The sequence below is a fragment of the Protopterus annectens genome, chromosome 11.part0 (assembly GCF_019279795.1).
Source record: "Protopterus annectens isolate FY-2018-M chromosome 11.part0, PAN1.0, whole genome shotgun sequence".
Lineage (NCBI taxonomy): Eukaryota > Metazoa > Chordata > Ceratodontiformes > Protopteridae > Protopterus > Protopterus annectens.
This window is the reverse complement of record NC_056745.1, coordinates 1,542,560,145-1,542,585,396: the sequence shown is the minus strand read 5'-3', so window position 1 is coordinate 1,542,585,396 and position 25,252 is coordinate 1,542,560,145. Positions and strand designations below refer to the sequence as shown.

Sequence of the window (25,252 nt, the reverse complement as noted above, 5' to 3'; positions counted from 1 at the left end):
GTTTTAAAGTTTAGCCATATGGCATGTGTACAAGTCTTAACCAAGTGCATTTTCTTGGGAATACAAACAGTCTTGAGTAAAATACTGTGTGTTTTTTCCTGTTCTTGTAGTCCAATTCCCTGTTTCAGAATGTCTAGTAGTACATGTCCGACTAGATATCTTTGTTTATTGGATAAGTGGGGAATACCAGAGGACAGTGGTATTTTTACAAAGTAGAGTCTATACCACTGCCCCAAGATTCACCTGAGCAATATTCTTCTACTGTTTTACAAACAGTCACAAAGAACCTATTTTCTAGATGGAATTGGTAGTGGACATTTTTTTTAGCTTTTTATTTTGGAGAGAATATAAGACTGGAGTGTGTGCTTTGAGAGGCAAGAGCTGTGTTGAGTCATAGCTGCTCCCTTATGCTCTTCTATCTGATAAGGGAACAGATGTGACTCAACACAGCTCTCGACCCTGAGGGCACCCAGGCTTCCCTTTTGATCAGCTTGCAATTGTCTTCTGAACTGTTCTTCCTTCCTTTCTGGCTGCTTGACTTTGTCTTGCCTCTGTTGGAAAACATCAAGTCATAGAAATGTATTTCTACTGTATATGGCAGAGGATGAAGAGAGTTCTTTCAAAGACAGCACTGTCTTCCTTTTTTTTCCTATAGTTTCTTAAATATCAGTTCAGCAGAGAGCAAACAAATGCAGTTCCTTTTTTAATAGGGTATTCAGAATGTGTGTTCCTACATGATCTGGCAAAGACTGTGCTTTCAGCCAAGTGTCTTCTAATAAATGACCCCATTGGTGCTGCCCTGCATGATGCATCATAGCAACATACGACAGAATGCTTGCTAACATGGGAGGTGTGATTGCATAAATTTATCTCCATCCTTCATGGCCTTGTCCTCCATCTCCTCACTCCTGTCCTTCAGATGGACAGGAAAGTCCTAACATGGATATTTGACAAGTCACAGCCCAGAAGCTATGGTGGCAAAAGTGTCAGTGTGACAATAGGAAGAGGATTCCTGCTGGAGCCCCAGCAAATTCCTTGCTGGAATCTGTGGACACCATAGTTGGATGAGCAACTGGATTCTTGTATGAATACTTAAAGAAGTCTGTAACCCTGTAAAAATGTTTGGGCTTCCAGAGGGACAAGAATTGTGAGACTGGCACCAAAAAAGCACTGGTGAATGTATTGTATCCGTCAAGGCTTCAGCCACTGAACGAATAGCTAAGAGTTTTGACTCTGACAAACCAAGAAGTTTCTTGTATGTTTTCTGAACATAACAGTAATCCTTAGACTTCCATTTGAAGAAATCCTTCAATTTACTGAAATTTGCCTCCAAATGAGAAATCATCTGGTGGGAGGCAAAGGGTAGTGTTAGCTTACGGGTAATGTAAGGAAGCACAAGAAAGTTCAAATGGGAATATTTTCACTGTGTAAATGGTGCTGTCGGGGGAATACGTACTATTGCTGAGAGTACAGAGAAGAGTTAGGTTACTGGCATACAACATAAGGATAACAGCTGATGACAGTAAGGAGTTTCTAGCCAGTAGGGGATGAACAGGCCCATGCTATGAATGAATAAACATTTTAGTAGTTTGTTCAAAATGGAAAGTTTTTATGGGGTACCAGTTACAGTTTTTTTGAGCTATGTTATGAATGAATAAAGGTTTGTTTTTTAGGTCTCTTATTGTGTTAAAAGTGGTTAGTTTTAGGGGTTTTATTCCACTGTTGTCACTTAATCGAGGAGTAAAGCAACTTGGCTAATTTTGTTTGGAGCATTTGCCAGAAGCTGATCTAGTATAGCATTTTTTAGTTGGCTTTATTTCTATCTAACTGGGGTGACACTGTTTGGGTGAAGTTGTAAAGATTAAGAGTTTGGGAGTGTGATGAAAGGAGATTGCCAGCACAGAAAGCTGCAATTTTGTAAATAATTATATGTTATTGGTGAATATCAAAATGATTTCTATAAGGTGCTTGTGTTACAACTGTATTAGAAATCTATGTCATTCTGCAAGCTATCCCAGCAGTAATATTTGAGATATTATTTTGAGAAGTCTTAGACAGAGCATTATGAATTTTGTCTTGGACATGACAACAACTAGAAGATCCATTCACCACATCTGCCTTGCTCTAATGAAGTAAGTTTCTAGGGGACAGTATAACTCTCTTGGATACAGTCAGGAATATAGTAAAATTTAGTTTAGATGTTTTTCTTTATTTGTGTGAGCCTGTACTGCAGTGTTGTTTTAAATATTCCCTGTGGTTTTGAGCTCTGTCACTGAATATATATTTAGTATTGTCTTGTTATTTGTTATTAAATATATTTAAACCTTTCATTGTGGCTGATCTGTGTAGAGATATTTAAGTTTTGAGTGTACTTTGTACCATTTGTATTAGTACTAATATTACAGAGTAAAATTGAACACCCTTTGTTAAGGGCCTTAAAGTAGTTGATAAGGGGATGTTCATCGTGCATACAGCTGCAGTAATCACAGATGGGTTTTCAGCCGTCAGGCGGTCCCTCGGTCGGCCGAATTCCAAAGTCTTGGTCCGGCGTCGGTTGTCGTCGCTTACTCTTCTGACGTCAGGAAGGCCAGAGTATATAAGACACAGCCGACGCCATGTTCTCCAGTCTTTTTTGCCTCGCGGTGCCCGAAGCAGAAGCAGTTCGCAAGTGCCGGTCGGCCAGCTCCTGAATTACGAAAATATTTGGAACCGAAGTCTTCACTAAAGCTAAGTACCCCGTTGGGGAAACTTTTCTTGCCTCAGACCGATGTCAGAAAAAGTTAATAATTGTATTTCTTGTGGAAGCAAATACCGCATAAGGATTTCCATTCCCTTTGCATACCTTGTTTGGGCCCAGACCACGACATCTCGGGCTGTCGCTTTTGCGCTACCTTCAATAGACGCACTATCAAGCGTCGGGCGGAGTTCGCCCAACACTATTTTGGTAAAGCTTTTGACTGTAAAATGTCGTCGGACACTCCGACTACCATTTTATCCAAAAAACGCAAGGAAAAGGACCGACACGCGAGGCCCGCGGTCTCTACCGACACCACGCCGAAACAGGCTACACGTGGTCCGGTTCTCAGCGAGACGCCTTTGCAGTCCCTGACTACCGACGACATTCCTTTGGCGGTGTCTTCTGTACCCGAGACCGCTGGGTCATCGGCCCTTTCCCAGACTACAACCGAAGCCCCGGCTTATGTCGAGCCTACTAATGTGGACAGGTCCACCTCCACCCATGGTGTATTTAGGCCTTCATCTTCTTTTTCTATTAAGGCCTTTACTAAATCCAAAACAGCCAGGCATCACACTAGGCCTGCTGCTCAAGGCCCATCTCCTGGACCCATGCCTAAGAAACAGATGCTTAAAATGGCTGAGGATCTAATAACTCTTATCAGAGGTTCTCAGCCCCCTCCTGACAAGAGACCCAGAGTGGAGGAAGAATCCCCCTCTCCTGATCAGGGATCCATTTTATCAGAACATTCTGATGCAGAGGAACACTCTTACTCCCCTTTTGAGGATTCGGATGCAGAACAGTCCATTCCTTCTGTATCCCCCCCTGAGGATTTTTCTTTTGGGGAAACCTTACACACCTTGAGGGAACACTTCCATTGGGAAGGCCAAGACTTTTCAGATTCCAAGAAAAGACTTAGGGAATTTCTTTGGTTACCTCAGCACAGACCTCTGGCTATACCCCTGTTTTGGAGGTACTGGATGATGTCTATTCGGAGGCTTGTCTTAATCCTGATTCTCTGCCTCCTGCACCAGTAAAGCCTGATAGATATTACAGAGTACCCAGTTCTCACCAATTTCTCTACAAAGGCCATAATGCTGACCCTGAAACCATTTCACAAGGCCCTAAGGGATTAAAGGCCTCCACTGCCAAGAATCCACTTCCTGCAGAAAGAGAATCTAGATCTCTAGAAAGGTGGGGTAAGAAGGTATATACCTCGGCCACCCTAGCCATGAGGGCCTTAAACTGCCAGTTTCATATGATTAAATATCAACAGTTCCTGTTATCACAATTAAAAAACAAAATGTCTCAACCTGAACAACCAGATTTAAAAGAGTTACAGGATATGATGCATAGTGCGGAACAAGTGGGCAAACACACCTTACAATGTGGTTATGATGCCCTAGAGGCCTCCAGTAGAGTGTCTGCTACAGGATCAGTCATTCGCAGACATGCCTGGCTTAGGGAACAAAATTTGCCTGATCATGTGAAAGCTAAACTTCTTGATGCTCCTTTACAAAAGGATGTACTTTTTGGTACTAATGCTGAGGATATACTACGAAAAATGGAAGAAAAAGCCAAATCTATGCAAACTGTGAAAGCTTTCTTACAGGTCCAGCCACCACGATTTAGCAGGAATTGGCCTTCAAAAAACTGGTCCTTTCCAGCCACTGACAAGCCCCAAAGAGGTAGATACAGACGCACAAGGGGCAGAGGGCAGTCACAAGGATCATATAGAGGCAGACAATGGCAATCTCCAGCACCAAGAGGTGGTGAAGACAGTGCACAACAATACAGGAAGCAAACCCAATGACTCCCTCATTTCCATGCCAAGCAAGTCTCAGCTGGCAGCACCTTTGGGAGGGAAACTAGCATTATTTGCAAGCAATTGGCATATTGTCACAGCAGACAAATGGATACTGGACATTATAAACAGAGGCTACAAATTTCAATTTCACACTCTTCCAAAAATGAGAGGCATGCCAAACCTGCCACAAAATCAAAGGGTAGAGGCACAACTGCAAATTTCAAAGCTCCTAAACATGAGAGCTATACAAAAGGTACCTACACACCAACAAGGTCAAGGTTTTTATTCAGGACTCTTCCTGGTACCAAGAAAAGGAACCGACTGGAGACCCATTCTGGACTTATCCATCCTAAACACTTTTCTACTGCACAAAATTCAAGATGCTCACATTACAGCAACTTCTTCCCATGCTGGGCAAGGAGTTTTGGCTGGTAACATTGGACCTCAAGGAGGCATACCTGCATGTCCCAATTAGACAAAGCTGCAGAAGATACCTCAGATTTCTTGCAGGTTCAATCCACTATCAATTCTCTGCATTGCCCTTTGGCTTATCTACTGCGCCCAGAGTATTCACAAAGTGCCTGGCATCAGTGATTGCCTATTGCAGACTTCAAGGGATACAAATTTACCCTTATCTGGACGACTGCCTGATCCAAGCGGACAGCAAACACATACTACTGGAACATCTGGCATATGTGACACGGTTACTGCTTTCTCTGGGATACACCATCAACAAGGAGAAATCAAGGCTAACACCATCTCAGAAAATAACCTTCCTGGGTGCCAGCTTGGACACAAACACCCAGATGGCATATCTTACGCCAGAAAAACAAGGGCAATTATCTCAGTACTTCAAAACACTAGCAAAAAGTACCAGGCTTACTGCAAGGAAAATCCTGCAGGCTCTAGGATTCATGGCATCTTGCATTTTTCTAATCCCATGTGCAAAGCTGCATATGAGGAAACTTCAATGGTACCTAAAAAATCTATGGTCTCAACACAGTCGCAGCTTGGAAGCAATTATACCAATAATTCCATGTCTGCAAAAGGAATTTCTATGGTGGGCCCAAGCATGTCAAGTAAACACAGGCCTTCCATTCTGCAAGCCTCAAGCAAAACAAGTCATAACCACAGACGCCTCAGATTACGCCTGGGCGGCGCACATGAAGGACAGGTGCATTCAGGGCAGATGGTCCCAAAAGGAAAAGCACCTTCACATCAATCAAAAGAAATGCTAGCAGTAATAAATGCAATTACAGCTTTCAAGGACTTCCTGCATCCAGGACAATTACTGATAAGAACAGACAACACCACAGTAATGTGGTACATAAACAAACAAGGAGGAACACATTCATACCCCTTGTGCAGACTAGCCATGGCTCTTTGGAACTTGGCTCTGGAAAGACAAATCGAACTTCAAGCACAGTACTTGCCAGGACTGGAAAACACACTGGCAGACACTCTGAGCAGGAATATGACAGATCCACACGAATGGAAGCTACATCCACAGGTGTTTACGGAGATAATCCAAGCGTGGGGGAGGCCAGACATAGATCTTTTTGCCTCCCACAGGAACCATCAATTGAAAAAGTTTTGTTCAAGGACATTCCATCCAAAGGCCTGGAAAGTGGACGCCCTTTCATTCAGTTGGACAACATGGACAGTTTATGCATTCCCACCTCTGCCTCTTCTGCCCAAGGTGCTTTTGAAAGCAAGAACAGACAAACCGAGGATGATAGTGATTGCTTCAGACTGGCCAAGGCAACACTGGTATCCACTCCTGAGGAGCCTAACACATACTCCTCCCTGGTCCCTGCCTCTAATACCTCTTCTGCTGACTCAGAACAGCTACAAAACCCCTCACAGTCAGCTGAAAACACTCAAACTCGCTGCATGGAAAATTCCTTAACACCACAACAGACCCTACTCTCCAAGGAGGTGCAGGATGTCATTTTGGAGGCCAGAAGACCATCTACTAGAAAAGCTTACTCCGCAAAATGGAAGCGGTTTTGCTGTTGGAATGAGAAAAGAGGACAGGACCCTAGAAAATTGAACTTGCCTCAGGTTTTACAGTACCTAGCTGAACTGCTGAACAGTGGACTTTCATTTTCTTCCATTAAAATACACGCCTCAGCCATTTCTGCAGAATTCAACACGGATCCTCCTTTATTCTCTCACCCACTCTTACGGCAGTTCCTCAGAGGGGCTAAGAATATAAGACCTCCAAGGAAGCAACCAATACCAGCCTGGGACCTTAATTACATACTAGAAAAATTAACATTGCCTCCCTTTGAACCTGCTGCCTCAACAGATCTGCAATATTTGTCCTGGAAAACAGCTTTCCTTCTGGCCATCACTTCAGCTCGTAGGGTTTCTGAACTACAGGCCCTCATGGCGGTGCAGCCCTTCCTCATCTTCCATCAGGATAGGGTTTCCCTTCGTACTAATCCATCTTTTATGCCAAAAGTGGTATCCAGGGTAGCCTTAAACCAAGCCATACACCTACCTACCTTTTATCCTAACCCTCAAAACAAAGGGGAAAGGCTGCTTCACTCTTTAGACATCCATAGGCAGCTACGTTACTATTTGGACAGAACAAAGTCCTTCAGGAAATTAGAACAACTTTTTGTGTCCTATGCCGTAGGGGCTCAAGGGAAACCAGTTACCAAACAGACCATTTCCAAGTGGATTGGCCACTGCATACGATTTTGTTACTCCTATCATGGGAAATCTGTCCCTACTGGTATCAGATCTCACTCCACCAGGGCCACAGCCACCTCTACAGCCTTCCTCAGAGGTGTGCCTACTAAGGATATTTTGAAGGCAGCCACTTGGAGTTCTGTACATACCTTCACAAAACACTACCACCTGCCCTTATATTCCAGAACAAGAGCAGGCTTTGCCACTGCTGTTTTGCAGGGCATTCTGGCTCAACCCAGTTCCTCATAGTACCTACCACCCTATGCATAGCTTTGGGACTCTACCCATCTGTGATTACTGCAGCTGTATGCACGATGAACATAGTACAGTTTTGTACCTACCATAAATGTAGATGTTCGAGTGCTAATACAGCTGCAGTACAGGTTTCCCTCCCACCTTCCCCTCTTGGTAAGGGCATGGGGCCTAACAACCTGTTCATACCTCCTGACTGGGTTATCCTGCTATGTTTTATTTGCTTGCTTACACTGATCTTGCATTACATTGCATTGCTTGCATATGTGGATAAGCCTTATTTATGTATTGCCTTCCTTTTGGGGGCACCTGACATCTGGGGCAAGAAAGACTGAAGAACATGGCGTCGGCTGTGTCTTATATACTCTGGCCTTCCTGACGTCAGCAGAGTAAGCGACGACAACCGACGCCGGACCAAGACTTTGGAATTCGGCCGACCGAGGGACCGCCTGACGGCTGAAAACCCATCTGTGATTACTGCAGCTGTATTAGCACTCGAACATCTACATTTATGGTAGGTACAAAACTGTACTTTCTGGTGGCAGTGCTAACTACCTTATAGTCTGGACAGAAGAGGGCATAGCTAGTAAACCTGTGCCAGCCTTTCCCAGGTGTGTGTGTGTGTGTGTGTGTGTGTGTGTGTGTGTGTGTGTGTGTGTGTGTGAGTTACTTGAGCAGGGACACAAAAAGAGTGGTTGGACAGAGAGAGTGTTGGAGGACTTGGTTTAGAACCCTGACTAAGGACTCAACTGTATAGCTGTAGAAGTGGACAGTCTTGTTGAGGATCTGGAGGAAGAGGGAGAAACCAGCCCTGGACTGACTGTGGTCTCTGTGTGCTCTTAAGGGAAAATGCACTTGATGCAGAGAGCTGCATCTGGAAATACTGTGTGTGTACTTGTCATCCTCTTAGTAAACATCCCCCACTGTTGCCAGGGGTGAGGATTGAGGCTCCTTGATTACTGGTCCAGTGGAGGGTCATCATAGGGAGTATGAATCTTGATTTATGGTGGGGCAGCTGAAGTTGAAGTCAGCTATAATGAGTTTTATTTTTTTACTTATATTTTATGCTGCCCTGGATGGAATATCCTCAATAGTGGACACAGTAGTTCAAGAAATGTACAGGATTTTGATGCATACTGATTTTTTTATTGATTTTTAAAAGTCGGACCAAGACTTCTGCTTTCTTAGAGGTGAATTTCTGTGAGAGAAGAAAAGATTTCAAAGTGTTTAGCATAAATGATCGCTACACTACCACCCTTTTCTTGGTTCTGTCAGTGCAAATGATATTCTATCCTTGGGGCACTATTTGCGTCATTTGTTATTTTAGCCATGTTTCAGTAACTGCAATAATGTGTGTGGGATTTTGAGAAGCACAAGTATGGAGTTTTAGCATTTTATTTAAAGGAGAACTGCACCCACAGACTCAAAAAAAGATGTTTATTTCATCATGGTTTGGTGTTTCTTACATTTTAACATCACTCTGGGACTATTTACATGTTTTTAAATATTTTTATATGTAATTTCTAAGTCTGACCACATGGGGTCTGGCATCTTGAAGTAATTCTGATTGTTTAGTCTGCCACTAGGTATCCCACAATGCAGTGCTTGCCTGTAAAAATTACATCACACAGGCTTCTTTCTTCCTAAAGCTCCTGTCACTGCATTGAATTTACAGGCATACACTGCTGTCTTTCAATCATTTAGTTTTAAGTAACAATTCATGCTGTTCAGTGACTACTTAAAACACAAACAGTGCAAATGCCACAGAACAGACTTTCAAAATGCTTTTTACTGCTGCTTCTTTTTAGAATGGCTAAACTGCAGTCTTTTGTGAAGCCTGAATTGTAATAGTTTGATTCCTATCCCATCCCCCTTCACACCTAACTTCCGTAGCTGTCAAAGTGCTAAGGTTAATTTGATCTGTTACGTGTTGTGAGTGACGGCTCACAGCAGGAGACTTGACTCCTCATAGGCTCATAGGCTCATAGGTTAGTACTAAGCTAACTGCCCTTGCGAGCCATTTTAAGCCTAGCCAATTATCCCTTGTGAGACTCAAACCCTGTACCTTGTGTTTGTAAGACAAACACCTTAACCATTAGGCCACCCTCCCAACAGACTCCTGTACTGTTTCCTTGTTCTAGCCTTTACTTTCTGTATTGGTAGGGGAAGGACCAGGGAGCTGTGACATCACAACATGAGTGGGTTTTTAGGACGGTAGTGGTGATGTCAGTTTGGGGAGGGAAATGGCCATAAAACTACCTGTATTCCCTGGCCTTGATGACATCAATGAATTGGAGACTGCAGCAAGGGTGGGACAAAAGTTTTTTGAAAGTGAAACCACTACAGTACAATAAGGCACTGTTCTAGTGGACAGAAACAGTCAGTTTAAAATATTTTAAATGCTTATTTTTTTTTATTCATAACAGGGCAATAAATGGGGAGAAAAAAAGCAGAGAAGGTGAGTATTTAATAATATAATCCCGTTGTCCTTTAAGAAAATGTGGATATTTATGTTGGCCATCTTCAGACAAGGACTATCACTGATGTTGGCTGTAGAGCAGGTGTCACACAGCATGCAATTTGAAACTGTGCACAAAGCTGGGCAGCAGGGGCCTGAGTTTGGGTGAATGTCACTGCATAGAGTTATTAGGAGATGGAGAGGGTACCTGTATTCCTTAGTATCTGTTTTTTATTCTTCTGGGAACAGAGACAGCATATATGTAGTGTACATTTAATTACTTCTCACAGTTTTAAATAATTGCGTTTCTTAGTCTGTAATGGGGGGGTGGGGTGGGAGGGTGAAATAGTGCTGCACCAATATGGCTGCCGTCACTGGGTGTGGCTGTATGTCTTCTGTGTGGGATAGGATTTCAGGCTGAAGTATGCATATGGAGTGATAGGATGTGATATGATTTAAGTAGACAAGTAGAAGTGATACAAGGGTGAGAAGAAACAGGAAAATGTAGCTTGATATATGTGAACGATGTAATGTGGCTGAGGTAGGTTGTTAAAGGAGGAGGTAGAGATGCTACTATAAGGAATGAAGAAAGACTGGCAGAGGTGAATATTTGTAACTGGGTACGGCTGCTGTGTAGAGTTGCTTTGCAGCAGAGAGATGTGAGCTATGGTAAGTTTAGGTTTAGTTATGAGATGTAGTTGACATAGTACTGATTAGAAAAATATTAAATATAATGTATATATGGTGAAATATAAATCTAGATAACTAGGGGTGCAGTAGAAAACAAACAGAAACTGTGCTAAGGAGGATGACCCTTGGACTAATGCTTCCAAAAAAAAAAAAAAAAAAAAAAACCTATCGAGAGGGATAGATGCTGGGCAGCAACAGACCTTCTGGTAAGTTTGTTGTGTTGAAATGTCTAAGCAGAAATGTAGTGAAATTTTTTTTTTCTGAAAGGCTCCTTATGAATACTGTTGAATGCTCTTTATTGGGAACAAACTGGTATCATGTAATTGATTATGGTCTGTCTATCTACCATGCCTTGGTAGCATTTACTAGTGGTCTTTGCTCAGAGTTCTTTCAGTGACAGTTACCTAAACATGGTGGTAGAAGATAAAGGAGAAATTTTTAGAGGACAGCTTAGAAAAATGTTTATGAGTTGGTTAATTAAAATACGACATCCTCCCTTGCCCCAAAATCAACAGGGACTGTGCTAGTGTAAAAACATAGTTAGCCTCTGCTTACAGTTTAGTTATATAGCTCTGTTTTTTTTTTCTTTTGTACATGCACCTTCTTTACTTCACTGACTGGAGTTTTGTAGACTGCACTACCCAAAAATATACTTTGAGTCTAAAAGCTGCAGGGAGTCTTCCGACATTCCTTGTCCATCGCACAACTGTAAGTGTAGGAAAAAGGGCCTTAATGACACAAGGTCAAGACATTTCTACTACAAGTCTTATTTTATTTACTTATTATGTGTCTTGCTATAAAACCCTCAAATGAAATAAAATCAGCAGCACTTTCACTCATGAAAATACACCATCAATATCTGACAAGAGGAAGACTGCAGCTGTAGTACTTGCAAAACTGGCATTGAGTGTTAACAGTGTAATACAATCCAAAATAATCTCAGGCAGTACTTTCTTTCAGTAATGGATTTTCACATGTGACCATCACGAACTGTAGTAGAATACTGTTTTACAGCTCAGCAAGATATGAAAGCTAAAGAATTTTATGACATGAGCTGATCATGTCTGCTACTGGCATGTAAAAGTGTTTGGCTTGCTTCCATTTTCCAAAATGACTGTATAATTAAAACGTCTCAGACCCTTACATATAGAAAATGGCAACTGCCTGTTTTAATCTTTAACTCTCTTGAACTTTCATAGTCTGATAAAACATGGGAACTGAAAAACAATTGTTTTAAAGATGCGGAAACACATCCTCTCAGTTGAGAAATACCTCTTGAACATTCTCTCTCTGTCATCGTGGAGTTATTCATTTTAAAGTAAAACAAATGAAGTTCATAAAACTGTATGAATACTTTAAGTTTTGTTATATAGCACACTGAAAAAAGTTGTTTAGATTGGCTGCAGAATGTTAGCTCTGTTTAGCTGGCCAAAAATGCAGAAAGGGGAAGGGCGGTTGTCCACGGAATGGCAACATATTTTTTTACTGCCACTAATTAAGCAAAATACTGATACACTAAATGCCTTCAGATATCAAGCATTAGGATGGGTATGTAGTCACCTGTGTCCTTACTTTCCCTCTGTGTTGCCTCTGGAAAATGAACTCCCCCTTCTCAGGTTGACCTAGTATTCAGAGAGGGAACTTTGAGAGGGCCTACTGGTTGGGGTGACATTCATTTGGAGGCATATACAAAGTCTGGACACTTTGTGCTATTCTCTCGGCCTAGACAAGTAGGACTGATGAGAAAAAAAAGGACCAAGTATGTCAGGGATGGTTGCTTCTCTTATACCACAGACTTACTGACTTTCAGGGTGAGGGTGTCTGTCCAGCCTTGAGGGGGAAGGGTGAAAAGCACTCCGGAAATTGAGCCAGATGTTGTCATGTCTTCTGCAACAAAAGTCCCTAGTGTTATCCCTGCTACAACAGTGAACATACTCGAATATCAACAGTTATGCTAAGTTCTTAACAGAACTATACTTTGTCTTCACACTTGTCAGTCAGATTGGCTTATATTTTCCCTGCATGGAAATAAACAGGGTACATTGACTGGTCCTGAAGGAGGTTGTACAGTGGAAACAAAAAAAAGGAAACTAGCCCATCCCTTCTGTCCTCTGAAACATTGGGTTTAAGGAAGATGGACCGAGGTGTTTGCCTTCAAGGGGGGTGAGGCTATATGGGTAACAACACTAGCAAGTGGGTGACAAGCCTTCACAACAGCTTGTTGTAAGCCAATCCCTTGATACCTTATCTTTGCACAGGGAAGTAACAGAGCTCAAAAGGTAAACTCCTCTAGTACCTGTCTTAATGTTGGCTATTGGAGACCTTGCTGTTGTCCCATAAAAAGGAATGAATGGGTGGTAAAAGCTTATGAGGGTGACCTTGATGGTCAGCAGACATGGAGAAGAACAAATACTGCAAAAAATAATTCTTCTGGGAAGTGCAGGACATCTTACTTTTCATTTTGCCCTTGGATCCAGCCCAAGTCTCACCCCCCCTGTTAAGGAATGAGTGTTAGCTTCATTGAGCTTTGTAACCCATGGCTTTACTATCCAATGTGGTCTCCTTAGCAGAAAACAACAATCAGCAGTCAGGGATTTGCCCTTTCAGGTTCTAAAGCTGGTGTGCATTATCTGCAGAAAGTATTGTATGAGGTGGCATCACCCTTGACCATAGCATGAGACTCACAGTTGCTGCTCTTTCCAGCACTACATATTTTGTATAGTCTGGAATTAAGCATTGTTCTCCCAAATCTTAGCTTGTTAGTATTTCCAAAGTAGTTCTTTGGCATGAATCGTATAATGCTCTAATGCTTTTGTCATTGTTTGCTTAGATATCCTTCCATTTCAGTGTTGCAGTATTCTTTACATAAGGGTACTCCTGCCAAGGGTGGTCCAATGTCCGACCAGTATACCAAAGGCTTAGCAATTTATAGACATCGTACGTCATGCGTATGCTCCCCGCACAAGGAGTAGTACGTAAAAGTGACGTACATACCTTAAAACTTCTTTGCCGCCAGTCTGAACGCCATCGTTGATTATCAGTCTGAACACTCCTCCTCCTGTGTTTGTTACTGAGCCTGGGTTTCTTTATCTACTTCTGTTTTTATTTTGGCGTGTTTACATGTCTTCCAGAAACAGAAAATGTCAATGTGGGAGGCAGTTCAGTGTCTCTTTTGTTTGGGTGCTTCTCATGGCCATGTGCAGTGTTCTGTCCACAAGGCCCTACGTAGTTGCCTCTCCTTGTCGCTTTACATAGAGAGCCAATGTCTAAAATTGTTGGTGCAAGGTGTTCTGGTGGAGTCTTCCCATTCCAAGGTTCTACCTGCCAAGAAACGGGCCAAAAAAACTCGGGTCTGATTTGACTACTGTTCTGCCTCCCCTGGACATCTCTCGAGGGTGGTGAAAGTCCAGAGGATTGCTGTTTTTTGTTCTCTTGTGCTGCAACCCTATGGGAGGCTGGCATGGATCCAACTTCTTGCACATCCTCTGAGGCCTTACAAATGTCTGCTCCGGATGTTGAGTGTAAACCTCAGCTGGTTACATCTGAGGGGGATACCACAAATCCTAGTTCAGGAGGAGATTTTCCTACTTGGTTAAGTGTCAACAAGTGTCCAAACCTCCTTGGGTTTTTTTGGGAAGACGTCCCTCAAAAGAAAAAACAGCATATTCCTTTGCTTGTTAAAGATTCCCAACATGAATGGCAGGATTTTACTCAGGAGTTGTTTAATGCCTTAATGGCCTTAGCCACATGAGCCCTCTGAAGAGAATTTAGATTCTGGGGAAGATCCTTTGTCATATTCTTCTGAAATCCCTTTTCGCTTGGATTATGGATCTGTGGAGGAAGATCCTATTCTTCCAGATTCTCCCTTAGAACTCTCCTTTGGGGATACTATATTTCTCATATGATGGAATATTTCAAATGTGAATGTTCTCCCGTTTCCGATATTCAAAAGAGGTATTATGAACTCCTCCAGATGGAGTCTCCCAAACTTTCTGCTGTTCCACCAGTTTTGGCTGCCCTGTTAGATACATTTTCAACAGCCTCTGTTGCCCCTGATTCTCAACATCCAGCTCTCAAGAAACCTGACAGATTTTATAAAGTGCCTGATGATTGTAAATTTTTGTAGAAATGTCCTTTTGCTGATCCTTCTGTAGTTTTTCTTTTTTGATAAACCTTCTAAACTTTTGCCATCTACTAAACCACTTTCTTCAGATAAAGGCAGTAGAGCCATAGAATGTTTGCTCAAAAAGGTGTATACTCCTGCTGCTGCTGAGCTTTTCAAGTCCCTCCAGAATAAAGGGAAGACTTTGTAGGAATTGAAACATATTTTTGCTTTTTCTATCCCTACATTTAAGAGTAATTATCCATTCAAATCTAATTTTGTTCGGAGACTGCCTCGCCGCCCTCATAAGGGTCAAAAGGGTTCTAGGTGTGTATCCCCTGCTAAGTCTACCACACTCCTACTTCTCAGAAGCTTCCTTTTCAAGACAAACCAGTTCTGACAGTTTACTTCCCATTTATCCTAGGCCAGGTTCCCTTATCCCTTTGTCTTTCCCTGTCCCTTCCCAATTAGTTAAGAGTCGCTCAAGACTCTCAGGTTTTGTCCATTATCCGCCAAGGATGTTTCATGGTGTGGAAATCCCTTCCTCCTTTTCTGGGCATTCCTCAGCCTCCTCAGGAGTAGCTTCTTTTCTTTCCAGACCTACTTCAGGGCCTTCTGCCTCAGGGCACCATTCAAGTTGTGGCCCCTGCCCAGGAAGCGAAAGGTTTTTATTCTAGGGTGTTCCTCATTTCCAGGAAAGAAGGCACCTGGAGACCCATTTTTGACCTTTCTCAGCTCAACATCTTTCTAAAGATTCCTTTTGGATATTGTCCCCTTCAAACCCTTTTCCCTCTTCTTCCCAAAGCCTTCTTGGTATCCCCGGACCTCAAAGATGCCTACCTTCACATCCCCATTCATCCCCTTTCCAGGAAGTTTATATGTTTCTGTTTCTTCTTTGCATTTTCAGTTGTCTGCTTTGCCCTTTGGCCTGTGTACTACCTAGAGGGTATTCACCAGATACTTTTCTCTTGTCATTGCTTTCTGCAGGATGACTTATTCATTCAGGCTTCATCCCCAGAGGTCCTGCTTCAGCACCTCCATTTTATTGTTTGTCTGTTACGAAATGTGGGATTTACCATAAACTTTCAGAAATCAGTCCTCGTTCCTTCTCAGGATCATGTTTTTCTTGATTGCAGGATCCAGACCATTCACGTGCTGGCATCCCTCATTCCACCCAAGGCCCTCTCTCTGATCACCTTTTTTCAGTCTCTTCTTCCACCAGCTTCAGTCACAGCCAGGGATTTTCTCTGAGTTCTAGGAGTCATGGCTTCCACCATTCCTGTGCTGTTTCTAGCCAGGCTCCATATGTGAAAACTACAGTGGTTCCTCAAGTCAGTGTGGCATCAGCACAGTTATCCACTGGATTTCCTTGCCTTCCTTTCATGTCTCAAACTCGTGCTTCAGTGATGAATTCATCGGCTTTCTCTCAACCCAGGACTTCTTTTCCAACCTGCAGTCTCAGGAACTTGTTTCACATGCCTTGGACAGGGGGTGGGGATCCTCTTTCGGGTTCCCTCAGGGTCCAGGGTCTCTGGCCTCCCCATCAGAGGTCAGATCACATCAACATAAAAAGAGATTAGAGCTCTCCTTTTAGCTCTTCTGTCTTTTCATTCCCACTTTCTTCCAGTGCCTCTCACAGTCTTCATAGGTTCATGCATGGCTAGGCTAACAACCACAAGGGCCTTTTTAAGCCTAGCCATGCAGCCCAAATCTTTGACAAGTTCTGATACCCGTGATAAGTGTAAGCATGGGCTTGGGGTATTAACCATTTACAGGTTACCTGTGTCTATTAGAGTCATAGGTGCCAAACCGGGGATGAATTTCCAGTTTCCCATCCAGTTGTCCAAGTTGCACTTGAATTGGGTTAGGGAGGAACTCTGCCTCATATGGATGGGGAGTCTGTTCACAGATGGGGCAGTCTCTGGAGCAAATACCTATCTCTCCATCAGGTTCTGTTTGTCACAGGCAAGGTTTAAGTCTTTTTAATATGTAATTCTGGTGGTGTTTGTTTTGTGGATATGCAGGAGGTCCATCAGAGTTGGGCCTGACAAAGCTGTGTATGCCAGGCATAGATCTCCCCTCAAAAGCCTGTAGGAGACGGAATACAGGGAAAGGCCACTGAGGCAGTCTGCTTAGGACATTTTACTTATGCCCTGTATTCTTTTAGTGAGGAACCTCTGTGGACTTTCCAGTTGTTGGATATGCCTTGATAGGTACACACCATAGGGGGAGCATTGTACTCAGTGACCAGTCTAATGGATGCCAAATGCAGTGGAACAATGACTTCCTTGGACTCAAATGCCATACCTTTGTTTATAAGTTGTGCAACATAGAATGATTTTCTCACCATTGTAGATAGGTGATGGTCAAAGTCTAGTTTACTATCAATGTGTGTCCCTATGTCCCTAACTACTGGGTTAACTATAAGGGGTGTGTTGTCATTATGATAATTACCAGGGATGGATTACTTCCCAAAGGATACTGTTATACATTTCTTGGCATTTAATTTTAGTCCATGACTGTGACACCAGTTGTTTGTCTGTGTCAGCCTCTCCTGGAGAACAGTTGTGTCAGTATAAGATTCAGTCACAGCTCCTAATTTACAATCATCTGCAAATTTAGTCAGCCATAGACCACTGACATTGGCCTTGACTTCTGAGAAGTAAATGCCAAAAAGGAGCGGTCCAAGGACTGATCCCTGAGGGACTCCACTTATGACTGGCCTCTTTGTAGAGATGGACTCCCCAATTCTAATTTTCTGGGTCCTGTCTGTGAACTAGTTGGCTATGCACTGGGTGACATATGGATTTGTACCTAACCTCTTGAGTTTGTCAACAATGCCCGAGTGGAGTATTGTGTCAAATGCCTTGGCCAGGTCAAGGTAAGCAGTGTGAACAATTTTGCCCTCATCCATTGCTTTGGTGACCTTCTCAAAAAAAGTCCACCAGGTTAAGTAGGCATGATCTGCCCTTGACGAAACCAAACTGGGTTGTGTCCAGTGTCTGGAGGTTTACTATATCTCTGTTGATCATCTCCATGATAATTCTTTCCATAGCTTTACATATAAGACTGGTGAGACTTATGGGTCTGCAGTTTCCAGGGTCTGTAGATGGTCCACCTTTATGCAGGGGGATGACTGTTGCCTTTCTCCATTCAAGAGTCATAAAGCCTGTTTGGAGGCTACAGTTAAACAGTAATTCCAGAGGCCTTGATAGTTCATGTTTCATGCTATTTAAAAGGCATCATGGGATATTGTCTGGACCCATTGATGCAGTGCTCTTGGTCTTAGAGAGAGAGCATTAAGGACCCGTTTCCTATTGATAGCAAGGGAAATTATATTTGATATTTCCTGAGGGATGGTTGAGGAAGAGAGAGGGGTAAAGTTGGAGCTGAATTTATCAGCCTGAAAGTTTGCTATAGCTTCTGGCTCAGTATAGGTGGCGCCATTTACAATGAGCTCTGCACACAATTGTGTATTGCCTTTGAGGTTGCAGAGATAGCTAAAGAATACTTTGTGGTTGTCCTTGGCCTGGGAGGCCGAACTTGCCTCAAATTTGACTTTGGTAGACTTTTTGACCTCTGGGGTGTTTGTGTAGTTTGATGAGAGTGATTTTATTCTGATTGGGTGCTACACCTCTTAATTTATGTCAAGGTTTTCTTCCTCCTGTTATACAGCCTATTGATTTTGTGATTCCACCAGGGTGGCTTGTTTTTTGAGTTAGTTCTGTACTTCTTCCTGATGATGCAGCTGCCTCTATTCAGCTATTAACATGCTTGTACAGGGTTTCTGTGAACAGTTCTGCATAGACAGCAGTGTTACCAGGGTTTAAGGGGGTCTTGAAATTTTGCCAGGTTCTCACTTAATAGCAGGAGGTTAGCCTTAGAATAGTTCCTGAATATTCCAGGTTTAGCTGGGGGTCCAGGTTTTATTTTTACTTCAAAGGAGATCATTTTGTAGTCTGACATTACTAGGGGGTGTGCAGCACTCTCCCATATTAGTGACCAGATGCAGTATGGTTACACCCTTGGTTGATGTAGTGACTATCTTGTCCAGGGAGTTTGCATTTACAAAATCCAGGAATCTATGTGCACATACGTTTGATGTTGTATACGATTCCCAGTTAAAAGCGGGGTAATTAGTCACCCATGAATATGGTATTGGGTTTGATGGTTAGTGTTTCTAAAAAGTTTAAATACATGATATGGGTTTCCTGGGTCATAGAGGGGGACCTATAGCTTGCAAGGAAATGGTATTGTATTTTGCCTATGGTGCTTTGAACATAGAGCAGTTCAAGTGCATTGTCCTGTTTGACCAGTCTTGAAGTATAGTTATTTTTGATGTAAATAGAGACACCTCCACTTTTAGTCCCTGCCTGTGAAGTAGCTCACCTAAATGTGTGGAAAGCATTATAACCTTACACTGTTGATGTGCTCTCCATGGCTTCACAGACAGTAACCACAGTGATGTGGTATATTAACAGGTGGGGGTGGTCCTACCTTCTTTTCAGACTCACTCTTCAGGTCTGGGCTCTAGCTGTCCAGTATCAAGTGACTAGTGGCAGACTCTTTGAGTAGGTCCAATACACAGGTCATGAATGAATGCTTTACAGAGATGTGTTTCTGGACATTGTCCAGGTATTCCACAGGTAGATCTTTTTGCGTCCCCTCTGAACAGACAACTTCCTCTTTTCTGTGCCAGAGTTCCAAGACCTCTGGCTTGGAAGATAGATGCCCTATCTTTTCCTTGGAAAGGGGTGTTTCTCTATGCCTGCCCTCCCCTTCCCCTGATACCGAGGATCCCGTTCAAGATCAAGCCGGACTCCCACCAGAATCCTGCTGGTGACTCCCTTTTGGCCCAGACAAAATTTGTTCGCCCTTCATCTTCACTTAGCCAGGGACAATTGTGACACCAGGGAAATACTGCCAGTCTAGCTGTCTGGAATGTTGTACGTAATTATATGTAACCTGAAATTATTAATATGATTTGTATAAAAATGTGACACTACCAGCCTAGCTGTCTGGAAATTTGTAAATAATAATGTGCCATTTGTGAATAGTAATATGATTCATATGATTGCCTTACAAATATAAGATCATTATATGTTATGTGGAGATTAAACTACTGGTGCAGAAGTGTGTGTTGAACTGTATGTTATGTACTAAGCTTCAAGGATGTAACCACAGTATACCCTACTGGAAAAGAACAGAAATGTGTATAAACTATATACCTGTGGAAAAGTATGCTTTAATAGTAGAAGCTGGAAATAGAGTTAACTTGCAAAACTTCAAGAAAGTAAGCTGAAAAGTGAAGTGTTTACAGTTGTGTTATCTCCATTTCAGTGCAGCAAGCAGACACAATGTGTAGAGCTAGAGGTTTTCCTGTTGTGTTGAAACAGAAATAATTACTAGGTTTCAAATGTAAAAGTGTGACTTACTAGCAGCTGCACACTTTTGAGAGATGTGTATTTTGACACAGAAGTGTTAAATTCTAAGTATCTGTTTAGCCTGGGAACTGACGTCAGGTTACAAAGAGTGATGTCATCTGAACTAACTCAGAAGTAATGTTGATTATTAATTTAAGAACTCTCTCAGAGAAAGACTGTGCATTTTGTATCTTGTCTTGGACCTAGAAACATCCATCATCTGCATTTGTCTTGCAATGTAAGTAAGTTATTTAGGGCATAGTATCTTTTAGATATAGATAGGAATATAGTAAAGATTATAGATGTTTTCTGTATTTATTTGCGACTGTCCTGCAATGTTGTTTTAAAGTATTTCCTGCAATTCTGAACTCTGTAGTTACTGTGCTGTTTGAGTATTGTCTTGTTCTTTTATTTATTATTATTAAATATATTTAAACACCCGCGGTGGTGGTGCTGCGGTAGCGTTGTCACCTCACAGTAAGACGCTGTCCGGTTCAATTCTCAGCTAGAGCGTCTTCTGCGTGGAGACATGCGTGAATGGGCATACCTTCGTTGAAGGTTGTGCGTCAGGCCTGGCAAGCCGGTACGTAAAAATCAACTGCCAATCATTAGCGGTCCTGAGTTCCGCTGTGGCGACCCCTAACCGGGAAAAGCCGAAAGACACAAATTAAATATATTTAAACCTTGCAATTGCGGCTGGTTTGTTTAGAGATATTTAAGCTCTTAGAGTACTTGTGTATGTATTTGGTGACACTGTATAGGCCACTCCAATAGCCTTGCTCTTGGTCACACTTACCATTTGGATAATAGTAACATTATACAGCAGGATTGGGCACCCTTTGTAAGGGCCTTAGAGTATCTGATAAGTAGTGGTTGGTGGCAGTGATAACTACCTTATAGTTTGTGCAGAAGGGGGCATAGCTAGTAAACCTGTGCTAGCCTTCCCCAGGAGTGTCTGTGTGTTTGTATATAAATGAAGTCTCGGTGTGTGTCAGCTACTTGGGCAGGGACACAAAGCACTGATTGGACAGAGGGTGCTGGAGGTTTTGGCTTGACCACTCTGCTGAGATCTTAACCCTGTAGCTGTGCCAGTGGGGAGTCTTACTGGGGATCTGGAGAAAGAGGCAGAAATCAGCTCCAGACTGACTGTGATCTCTGTGTGCTCTTAAGGGAAACTGTACTGCGCTGTGTATGTATACTTGTCATCATCCCATTGTGTACGTCCCTCACTGTTGCCAGTGATGAGGATTGAGGCTCCTTGATTACTGGGCCAGTGTAGGGGCATCAGAACAATCACCACAAGTTACCTCATGGGGTGGACCTTCTCACACAAGACGATGGATTTCTTCTCCATCCTCACTTGTCCACTCTTCAACTGACACTGTGGGTGATAGGATTTTGATCCCTTTTAGGCACCTCTTTTCTGAGGACTTGCTTAGGGTTCTGTAGGAAGCCAGGAAACCCACTAACAGGAAGTTATATTTGTCCAAATGGAAGACATTTTCTGTCTAGTGCATTTCTCTTAACTAGGATCCCTTTTTACTGGGGATCCCTCTGGTTCTGTCTTATGTGTATAAATTGCTTCACGTTGATTTGGCATATTCTTAGTTGAAGCTCATCTTTTAGCTGTTTGTGCTGCTCTGCCCTTGACTTGTCCTCATGCCTTTAGATTTGAGTTCAAACAATTTCTTAACGGTGATCTTCATATCAGGCCTCCCAAAAAGCCTATTCCACCTTCCTTCGACCTCAGTTTTGTGCTTGAAAAATTGATTCAGGCTCCTTTTGAGCCTGCAGCAAAGAGCTTCCTTGCAATATTGTACTTGGAAGACTGTTGTTCTTTTGGCCCTTACTTAGCTAAGAGAGTATCTGAAATCCAGGCTCTTGTGGCTGTTCCTCCTTTCTTAGTTTATCTTAGGAACAGGGCATCTCTTCATGCTAATCCTTCTATGCCCAAGGTGGTTAATGAGTTATCTGTTAATCAGTCTATTAATTTGCCTTCTTTTTACTTTCTCTGCATTTGGCTAGTCAGAAGGTTCTGCACGCCATGGATTTGCATAGGCAGCTGAAGCATTATTTGGATAAGACCAAGGCCATTTGAAAATCTGAGCAACTTTGTTTCCTTTCATCCCAGATTTTTGGGTTTATCAGTTTCTAAATAAACCATATCCTCCTGTATCTCTATGGCCCATTTCTTTTTTGTTATTCCTTTGTAAATGTGTCTCTGCCTCTTTAAAGGCTCATTCTACTAGAGTTGCTGCTTCCTGTGGTGCTTTTTTCAAAGGACTGAATACCAATTCCATTCTTGAGGCTGCTACTTGGGTTTCTGTTCCTACTTTCACTAAACGTTACAAGTTGGATGTTTTTTCTAGAGCAAGTGCTGGCTTTGCCAGAGCTATCCTGCATGGGTTTCTAGAGAACTCTTCTGTGCCTTCCTCCTCCCGAGTTTCCTCTTGAGTTTTTGTTACTGCGGTGGTGGTGCTGCGGTAGCGTTGTCGCCTCACAGTTAGACGTTGCCCATTCGATTCTCAGTTAGAGTGTCTTCTGTGTGACGACATGCGTGAATGGACATTCCATCGTTGAAGGTTGTGTGTTAGGCCCGGCAAGCCAGCACGTAAAACTCTACTGCCAATCATTAGCGGACCGGAGTTCGGCTGTGGCGACCCCTAACCGGGAAAAGCCGAAAGACAAGAAGTAGTAGTGGTATGAAAGTACATAGGGTAAGATTTTACACAGCAGTACTAACAGTAGGTGTCTTTATCTTCACTGTTGCAGTGTTCTCTCCCTCCCTTCTCACCTTTCTGCTCTGCCCTTTTCCTTCTGCATTCCTGGCCAGGAATTCATTTCTTTTTTCTCCTCCTTGATGCACATGTTCCTCCAATTTCCTAGGGACAGTTGTTCCTCCTGAGGCTTTTCAGTTCTGAGGTCTGTACATCACCATTATGCTGTACTCCTTCCGTGGGGAGCATACATGTGATGTATGACATCTGTGAATTCCTAAGTGTTTGGTATATTGGACGGATGTTGGGTTACATTTGACAGGAGCTCCCTTATGTAAAGAAGACTGCAACAGTGAAGAGGAGGACATCTGCTGTTATGGTAAGATTTTACACAACTGTACTTTCTCATCACCAGTTTTCAGCTTTAACATTTCTCACAAATGCCAAGGTCACCACAGCAGCTTTTTGTCATCTGCAGATCTTACCAGGTTCATTGTCACATTTGGAAAGTTGATGTCCTTTAGTATTTTCAGCTGATTTAATGTGTATTGGTTGTATATGCTGCAGGTTTAAAGGAAACCATCAAGAAATGTAAAGATGTTTTAACTTGCTCCAGACACACCACATAATACCGCCCCAGTCTAAGGAGGGGAAAAAAGCTCAGCAGTGTTGTACTCTGTATTGCTGCAAACCATTAAAAATCAGTGCACTTAATACTACTATGATTGTCAACATAAAACATAAGCTTCTGTTAGCATGCTAAAAATGTGTTTTGTGTTTTACTTAACGTGTCTAAATGTCTTTGAAGAGGTCATGCATTTTTAAATGTATCTCATTTTGTTCTAGCTGTTGTTGACCTTAATGGAAGGTACTTCGGTGGACGGGTGGTGAAGGCCTGCTTCTACAACCTTGATAAGTTCAGAATCTTGGACCTTGGTGATAACATGTAGAGAAGATGAAGCAGCAGCTGATCAGCATTGCCAACATTTCCATCTCCCAGCCTAGGTCTTGTTGCAAACATGACAATAGTTGTAAAGGTTACAGGTGAAAAAGGCAGGACAGAACAGACTGGTTGTTCACATCTGTAGTTTCTTACTCCTGTAACATAATTTTTTAAAAGCATTCTCTTCGATAGATGAAGTCCGGCCTGTCACATTAAAATGTACATTTTTAAAGCATATTTTTAAAACTTTGTCCTTTAAACACCATTTTTGTGCCGACCTACTCTCCAGATTGTATAGCAAATAGTGCTGTAAATGTGATTCAGCATTTCTTTTGTGCTAGGGACTGATGCCTGATACTGGTTGAGGATATTCTACAATACGTCTTCATACTTATGTTGAATTTGGAAGAGACCTTTGGTCAAGCCACAGTGCATTAAATTGCACTAATTTCCTTTGGTCTGATACTTGAAAATGATGTTACACTGCTGAGAATTAACTGAACTTTCATTTATGTTTTATTTCATCAAAGTGGGATCCTCTACAAATTATAGTATCTACTTGTTCATTCTTGAGCAACTTTTCCCGCAGAAGTTGAGAGAAAAAATATGTTATGGATTTTTTTTTATGGTTAAAAAGAAAATGTATGTAAAAAGTATTAAAAAAAAATCATCCCAATTATGTAAGTAAGTTGCTTTAGTACAGCTATTACCAGTGTGTTCTTTTACAGTTTTAGATCCCAAAGTGCTGTTTCACGGTTAAAATCTTCACTGTGTGCATTTTGTTTGCCAGACCACTTTATGTAATGCTGACCATTCAGTCACTAACATTTTATTACATATTGCATTTGTTCATCAGAATTTCATCCTTGTTTTTATAGAGTGGTTTGACGTTTGTTGTCATCTTGATTATTCCATTTTGTTCAAAATAGCTGTCAGATCTGAAGTATTTGGTCTTCAACCTGTGGGAATATGAATCAGTATCGGATCCGAGCCAGCAAATATTACTAGCATCAGCTCCGAGCTCCCGACGCCTCCCTTTACCCATAATACACCTCCATTGCCTTCCATCCCCAGATCTTGTTTGCCACGATTTGTTAGACATCGTGTCTTCAGAGCTCCAGCTAGCAGTGGGTGATGTCTTACTGTAAGTTTTAAAAATTCTGTTTCTTTTAGCTGATTTAGGTTAGTGTAGGTACCCTTTCTCCCCTCCCATAGCTTTGGCGTCGAGTGTAGGTTTGTTTTTATAGTTAGAGTAGTTTGTCTGTAGTGCCCCCCCTTTAGTGTTGCTCTAGTCTAGTGTGGTGAGTGGGTGTGTGTCTGTTAGCTTAAAGAAAGAAAGTTTTTGCCTGTCTTTTTTAAGGCTTCTTTCTTTATTGTAGAATGGCTGATAAGCTTATCTTTAAGCACTGCACAGTGTGTGGCCATA

General features: G+C 42.3%; 1 protein-coding gene across 2 annotated transcripts in view; it reads left to right on the top strand.

The window, feature by feature from the left end:
- RBM17 (RNA binding motif protein 17) overlaps window positions 1–24,502 on the top strand; it is a 639,512-nt gene extending 615,010 nt beyond the window's left edge. For both annotated transcript variants that reach the window (XM_044088811.1, XM_044088812.1), the window contains exon 12: window positions 23,730–24,502. In XM_044088811.1, the coding sequence (XP_043944746.1) occupies window positions 23,730–23,833 (104 nt within the window). In that variant the 3' untranslated portion in view covers window positions 23,834–24,502. The remainder of the gene's footprint in view (window positions 1–23,729) is intronic.
- Window positions 24,503–25,252: the final 750 nt, after the last annotated feature.